The 7,779-nt window shown below is 32.9% G+C and overlaps 1 protein-coding gene across 1 annotated transcript; it reads left to right on the plus strand.

Moving 5' to 3' along the window:
- Nucleotides 1-699: 699 nt before the first annotated feature.
- LOC104114686 (ninja-family protein AFP3-like) lies at nucleotides 700-7,281 on the plus strand. Its single transcript, XM_009625189.4, has 2 exons — nucleotides 700-1,713; nucleotides 6,656-7,281. The coding sequence occupies exons 1-2, from the start codon at nucleotides 1,029-1,031 to the stop codon at nucleotides 7,063-7,065; spliced, it is 1,095 nt and encodes a 364-aa protein (XP_009623484.1). The 5' UTR covers nucleotides 700-1,028; the 3' UTR covers nucleotides 7,066-7,281.
- Nucleotides 7,282-7,779: the final 498 nt, after the last annotated feature.

The following is a 7,779-nucleotide window of genomic DNA, read 5'->3' on the forward strand; positions in this document are numbered from 1 at the left end:
TTTTACAAACTTTAGCCGATAACATCCATGATATTCGTTTCCTGCTAAAAAATACAGAAACATGAAGAGGCAATATATGATGCCTCTAATTTCAGTTCACCAAATACTTTAACCAAAAATTTTGCGTTCGAGTTTTAAAAAGTTTTTTTTTTGTTGTTGTAGAAAACACTTTTACTTTAATGAGCCTTACATGAATACAAAATAATCGGGGCTCTGAAAAAAGGTTCACTAAGTGCTAAAATTACATGACGAAATGAATCACAACAATATAAAACCCTGAAAAGTACAATCCAAAAAAGAAAAGGGGTTCAAATTAATATTTCAAAAAGAATGGTGTCTCTGCAACTATTTTTATGATCAATCAAACTTAAATTATTGGTCCCAATAGAAAAGGTTGATATCTGAGTGACCACATCTAAATAATTCCTATTCCTAATTAAACATCCTTTTCTTGGATTGAAACTTTCATTAGAGACACCACCAAAAAGGGGCTATTCAGTCATACCCACGTGTCACCCTACACCCTTTCTCATTTCAGCCACTTGTCCTTTGCAAAATACTTTCTTTGTCCCCTCCACACTCAAAATCCATGCCCCATTTTCCTTTCTTTTTCCCAACTTTTCATTTCATTAATTTGTCATTATTCTCTCTCCCTCTTCCATTTGCATTTTATGCTCCCTATTCTTCATGTTTTCTTGATTTTTTCACCACCCTTTTTCTGGAACATAACATTCCCTACAATAGCTAACAATTTTCTTGATTGTTTTTGCTTCTCCATTTTTAACATCTTTGGTGGATTTTTACAGTTATTGTGGAATTGCTCTTTTATTGCTGCTGAGGTTTTCTTTAAAGTGGGTGTAAAATACTTAATCTTGAAGCTTAGTCCAAGCTAATATGAAGTTAAAGATCAGATTTTTCTATCTGGGTGTGGTTAAATTTGATCATGGGAAGTTTTAAAATGCACCTACATGTGAAAATAATTAAGTCTGATAATAGTTCTTTTTTGGTGGGGTTTATATGGTTTTGTCATGGGTGATGCAGATGAGAGGAGGATGGAGAATCTTTCATTGGACACAAGCAGATTTTCAAGGGACTTATTGCAAAGATTTATGGGCAATACTACTTCAGAAAAATCTGAACTTGAGGATATTAATGAAGATGCGTTGAATCTTGGGTTGTCATTAGGAGGTAGATTTGGTGTTGACAAAACATCATTAGTAAGGTCTTCTTCTATAGCTGCTATTTTACCAACAGTTAAAGATGATGATGCACTAAGTTCATCATCATCAGCACAAGTATCTTATAATCATAGCAGTTTGGTTAGAACTTCTTCATTGCCAGTGGAAACTGAGGCAGAATGGAGAAAGAGGAAAGAATTGCAGAGTTTGAGAAGGATGCAAGCTAAGAGGAGAAGGTCAGAGAAAGTACAAAGGAATTTAAGGGGTGATAATAAAGAAGTGGGAGATGAAAAGAGAGGGATTGAGATGAAGTTGAGAGGCAGAAAATTGGAGAGGGAACAGTATTTGGCTACTGCAAAGAAGTTTGGTTGTGGGTTGCCAACATTGGCTGCTTTTGGGGCAATGGCAAAAGGGAAAGGAAGTTATTTGGCTAGTAAAATGCAAGGGCTTGGAAAACCAGCATCACTGGAGTCAATGGAATCTCAAGGTGGTAGTTCTTCTAGTATTTCTGAGTTGGATAGTAAACCCGCACAAGGTACGACAGTTCTTTTTACGAGTTTAACTTATATACACTCCCTTATCATCTTAGTTTTAATTAGTCATTATATGCTTCTTTATTGCTATTGTTTGCTCTTCCTACAACTTTGATGAATCAATCAAGTGCTTAGAGTTGAGAATAAGACAATTTGTACTTTCAACACATTTCGCTCCTCGAGTACTAAATTTTGAATCTAAATTAGATTAGTTCAACTCAATATTTTAAAATTAAAATTTAGATATTTAAAAACTATAAAAAAAAATGAGTATAAGTTACAATTTTTCTCATAATATGCTAAATGTGTATCTAAATTGAAAGGGAGGTAGTATCTGTTTTGGTATTTGAATTTTATACTAGTAGTATGTTTTAACAAAGTAGAAAAGAGCAGAAACACTTTTTATTTTGGTGTTGAACAATCTTGATCCTTGTATGAGTAGTCTATTTTTGGCTCAGTAGGCGTGTAATCACATGTTAAATTACTGTAGTAGGACATTTTCATTTTTCTTTTATTTTATGAGGTGGTAGAAAAAGTCTTGGTGCTTCTTGTTGAAAGCCTGCTGTCAAGATCTTACAGATTTTTTGGCTTTTGCTTTATCTGTATTCACATGCATGTGTTTTTTCTAATTGCCATTTGCCACGTTCTTGATTCAGAAGTATGTTTATCAAATTCCTTCTATTAGTGCAGGTATTATATTGAATGTTTGACTATTTAAAGGTACTTAATAGCCAAAAGTGATTTTGTTTTTGGAAAAGAATTTTTTTTCTCTAACTTGAGGTGTTTGGCCAACGCTTTTGGAAAGAAGCAGAATCAGTTTTTGAGAAGAAGAAAAAAGTAGCTTCTTCCCAAAAGCAGAAACAATTTTGACTTTTCTTTTTACCAAAAATATCCTTAACAAAATATAATATATACTAAAATAACCGTTAAACCTAATACTTAGGATATTATTGTATAAATATTTTTTATTATTTTTAGGATAGCTTTCTAATATATAGTGACTTTAGGGGTGAATGCTTTTATATTTGTTGAATGATTTTTAATATATTTAACTTATATTAAAAGAACTAAGTATTTTTAAATTTTACTTTCATATTTTACTTAAATAAAATGAAAAAATTTAATTATTGCATGTAATAATAATTTTTTAAGATTATTTATTTACTTATAATATTAACTATTAAGTAAATCTATTTATGTCCTTATTCGTAATTTGATACTTAAAAGCACTTTCTGAAAAGCTTGGCCAAACACAAATTATTGCTCAAAAGTGCTTTTCAGAGTGATTAGCCAAATACAAACCGATTCTCTCCGAAAAAAACTTTCTCAAAATAATAAGTTAATTTTTCCAAACATGCTGTTAGTCTGGCAAACACTTTAAGTACTGTTACTACTGTACTTGTCTAGGTAGGTGGCTTTTGGAAATTGGAAAAGAGCAGGAAAAACAAAAAACTAATGTTCCAAAACAGATGCAAGATGCAGTTGGAAATGCTTAAGATAATAAATGTTGGTGTGGTTGATAAACCAAACTAAGCTCAATGAAATATACTTCTTTCTTTTAATTCTCATGGTTGCTTGGTGTTAACCTAGTAGGTTTGAAATATTTATAAAATGCTTTATTCCAAAGAGAGGTTCTGACATTGCAGATTGCATTAATTGGCATTTTTTTTTTTAATTTTTAACTTTGAAATATTAATAAGATGTATTTCCTCTGTCTCATATTTATAGTATGGAAATCTTATCATTTTGGGACATCCCTAAATATGTTACACCACCCTGCTAGTGATATTATTGTGTATAATAATTTTCAGAACTTGTATAAACTTTTAAACATTCATATGATATGTTCTCTATGAAACTAGTTTTTCAATCATTGTTTTAATGTTTCTTTCACTACAAATAATTTAATGTTTAAATCAGCTCGACATCTTAGACTTAGTGTGCAGTCAAATATAGTCCTATAAAATGACACAAAAGGAGAATAACAGTAGAGAGTTGGGTTAGCCTTTCCATCTCTTAGGTAGCTTTTCATTTAACCCCCCCCCCCCCCCAAAAAAAAAAAAAAAGAAGAAGAAGAGGCACTCTTTCATATGGTGTGACAAAAGAAAAAAAAGAAGCAATAAGCAACATACCAATAGGTGGGAAATTTCTTGACAAGTTAGATAGTTGGCTGGTTAAGAATTTGTAGGTAACCTTAGTGCATTCGGCATTGTCTTAGGTAACCTTTCGATATGGTAAATTTTCTTTATGCTGAAGTTGCTCTACATGGCTACTGAGTTCTAATAGTTTTTGAGCTTTTAAGTTTGATGAGTTTGTTTGTGATATAAAACATTACCTATTGCAACCAGGAACGATTTTCCTCTATATGGTCCACCATATGCAACCAGGAACGATTTTCCACCATTTTCTCTGCCTAACCAATTCAGTAGAGTAATTCCAGCATGGTAACAGGAGCAGTGTTTGGCCTGATCCATTTCATTCTTTTCATGATCCAAAGTAATTCAGTAACCTCACAGTGCAAAAGGAGATGACTATTACTCTCTGAATTCTTCCCACACAAATAGCATCTTGAGCAAAGTTGCATTCCCGTCCTCATTTAAATTATCTTGTGTCCGACAAGCATCCCCATCAACTAATTACCACACAAAACATGCTACCTTCAAAGGTGTCTTCACTTGCCAAACAGCTTTCCAGCGCCAGTTATATGTTTGCTGATGACTTCTACTTGTTTGTTTTTTGCTTATCATATTGATCTAATACATTTTTGCTTGGGCTTTTTGTTATTTCCATTTTGGCCAGTTCTCTCTCTGTTGAATGTACGAATTAGACCATTTGTGTTTGTATTGTCCAATGATAGATTCATATATCTTCCATACCTAGTGTTGTGACATGCATGCTAATTGAGGAATGACAAGATTCAAAAGTTTCTCATCATACGGGGCAAACAAACAGGGAAAAGGAGGTCACATAAAATGCTAGAAAAGAGGAATTTATTAAAGTCGCTCTCTGATATTTAAAAAAAAAAAATGTAAACCACTATAATGGACTAAATAAAAATTGAAATTGTGCTGCTTCCATTGGGGGGAAATATTATATTCTTTAGTTGAAACAGGTTCACAATGTTGAGTAGAGAAGGAATTAGTAGTTAATATAGGTGCTGACAAACTTCAACCTTACTGTCATTTCTCTAATAGAGCTTCTTCCGGCCAAAAGTTCCATTCACTGTATTTGTTATCATTTTGTGTGATATGTTCCAAGGTGATCACGATCATTAGGTTTCTTATTATACTTGTCATACAAAGCTTTCGCATTATATAGGCATTAATCGAATAACATTATTATGACTGAGACTATTCATTTTCTTGACGGAAATTACTGTGAATGCTCTCTTCTGGATTTTTCGTTTTAGAAAATATGCATTGAACAAGTCACTTAATAAGGTCTGATCAAGATAATACTCTTGTGTTGCTGACCAAACCTGAATGAGCTATTTGCAATAAAGTGAGAATTTGAAAGGAGCTCTAATCATACATGATTGTTGTATTCGATAAGTTTGCTGTTGTTTTACTAAAAAGTTTGAAATCACGTAAAATGGTTGAAAACGTCTATAGATATTTTTCCTAATCATGTATACAACCTTTTGGATACATAGAATGTTGGAAACTTGTTTATGATTGGCTTCATCTGCCCAAGAGCCATTATTAACTAAGTTTACTTCAGAGATTTTGGATCAGAATACAATTTCGATCCTTAATTTATTTTCATGTAGGATCTACGATATCCATCTATTATTAATTTCTATATCAAGTATACAATTTCCTGAAATTACAATATTTATGGTGAGAATGAAGGAAGAGGACCGGATAGCTTTCTGCTTCTGCTCAGCTACTTGCTCATCTTATGTCCCTAGAGGCACTCAATATGAGCTGGGACCTCTTTTTTACTCATATACCTATTCCTTCCTCTCTTCTGTCCCTATGTGACCTTTATTTTCTGGCTATATAAAGATCACATTATAATGAACTTGAGCAGTAATTGATGATTAGTAGAAAATATAAAAAACAGATCGTTCACGATTGTAATGTTAAACGACAAAATATATTTGCAATCATGGGATCCTTAACTCGTGAAAGTACTTAATTTCCTATGGATATATATATATACATATAGTATCCAATAGGCTATCAACTTTTAGTCTTCTTTTGGTTTGCACCTTTGGAGACATCATGTTTACGCTGTTAGGTTTAGTCAAAAGATATAAGATTGAACAGTTCAATAGGGTTCCAACTAAGGCTGGACACCCGTGCTATTGTTGTTCCTTCATCATATCAAACAAAATGATTCAGAAACAAAAGATGTTTCTTTCAGCACATGCATATCTTCTACTGTTTCCAGCTGCTAGGTGTGACTTCAATTAGGTGCAAAATATTGGTCGTTGGTTGTGATATAGTTCCGCATACTCGTTTTGCATGAATTCCCTGCTGACAGTCACCTTTTTTTTCCCTCTATGTTTCTATCTTATGGTTTCTTTTTAAGTATATTTTTAGGGCTTAACTGCTGAATTATGCTTTTCCATTTTAAGCATACATCTTAGAGAATCATAATGTGTTCTGGATGTATCTGATTTTGAGGGTATTCATGCAATACTAGCTGGAGCTTCTATATTAGAAAAGGAGGTAATGGGTGGACCTGAGCTGATATACCTTCTCTAGACATCAGTAAGCATTTATGGTTTCTTTATGTTTATGGCCCCAAAACCTTTCGAAGTCTTGTAAGGTTGCTTGTTCATGTGTTTGTTAATGCATTATATTTCTTAAGGTGGTCATATAACCTCAACTAAGTTCTGGAGTTAATAATGAGTTGACAAAAAGTGTGCATGAGCATACATGCCATTTATATATTCCATTATATCTCCTTTTTCTTTCAATAAAATATTCTTTGCAGGGTCGGCTGAGGCGAGCCCTCCCAGTATCCAGTCATTACAAGATGGATGTGGTCAAGAAATTGGTTCCTCGGGGTCAAAAATGAGAGTTGTGAGAAGCAGAAGAGCGAGAGATCAAGAGATGGAAAGTCCATGTAACAAGCATGATACAACAACAAGTCAAGTGCAGGAAACTGGAGCAAACACGTTAGGGGATATGCCATGTGTTTTCACAAAAGGAGATGGTCCTAATGGGAGAAGAATAGATGGAATATTATACAAGTATGGTAAGGGGGAAGAGATTAGAATTATGTGTGTGTGTCATGGAAGTTTTCTCTCACCAGCCGAGTTTGTCAAGCATGCTGGAGGTAGCGACGTCGCTCATCCTCTTAAGCATATAGTTATAAAACCCAATCCTTCTCCCTTTCTCTGACCACAAAGAATGGTGATACACTGCCTACCTCAATCATGTGCTGTAAAATGTAGGTAGAAATTTCAGGTTCTAGATGTAAAAATTAACAGCACCGAGGAGAATGAGATTGTATTATAAAAAGGCGGGTTTAGGATTTAAGTTTTATGGGTTTAACTTTTTAAGGTCTTTAACACTGATTATTATATTTTTATCTAAAAAAATTTGGGTTCAAATTTACTATTTGTTACAATTTAATTAGTGAGTTTTTATAGATTAATTTATTTTCTGATTGCAAATATAGTGGGTTGAGATGAATTTGGTGTCGTAATACTGTATTTCCCTCTTGATATTTTATACTAATATTGAGGTACGTATATCAATATATCATTAAAAACAAAAAACTCAAGCGATGTTTTATGTGAAAGACCATTATCCTTTTCAATTAGTTACTTGCTCTGTCGATACTGTTATTAATCTGTATTTTAAAATAAATTCTTTTTGGTAAAATAGAAACATAACCGAAGTTGAAGAATTAAAAGTTTTGAACCCAACAGAAAATTGTGTTTTCTTAAAAAATTTAATTCTATCACAATTGCACAAGGTGTTGGATTAATTTCTCCTAGGATTGAATGAAGCATTATTGTATAATTCAGATATTAGAAATTACAGAATTTTGGTGAACTCAACAAATGGTAGCAAATCATATTGACATTTATTGTTACGACCCAAAATTTC

The sequence above is a fragment of the Nicotiana tomentosiformis genome, chromosome 4 (genome assembly GCF_000390325.3).
Source record: "Nicotiana tomentosiformis chromosome 4, ASM39032v3, whole genome shotgun sequence".
Classification (NCBI taxonomy): Eukaryota; Viridiplantae; Streptophyta; class Magnoliopsida; order Solanales; family Solanaceae; genus Nicotiana; species Nicotiana tomentosiformis.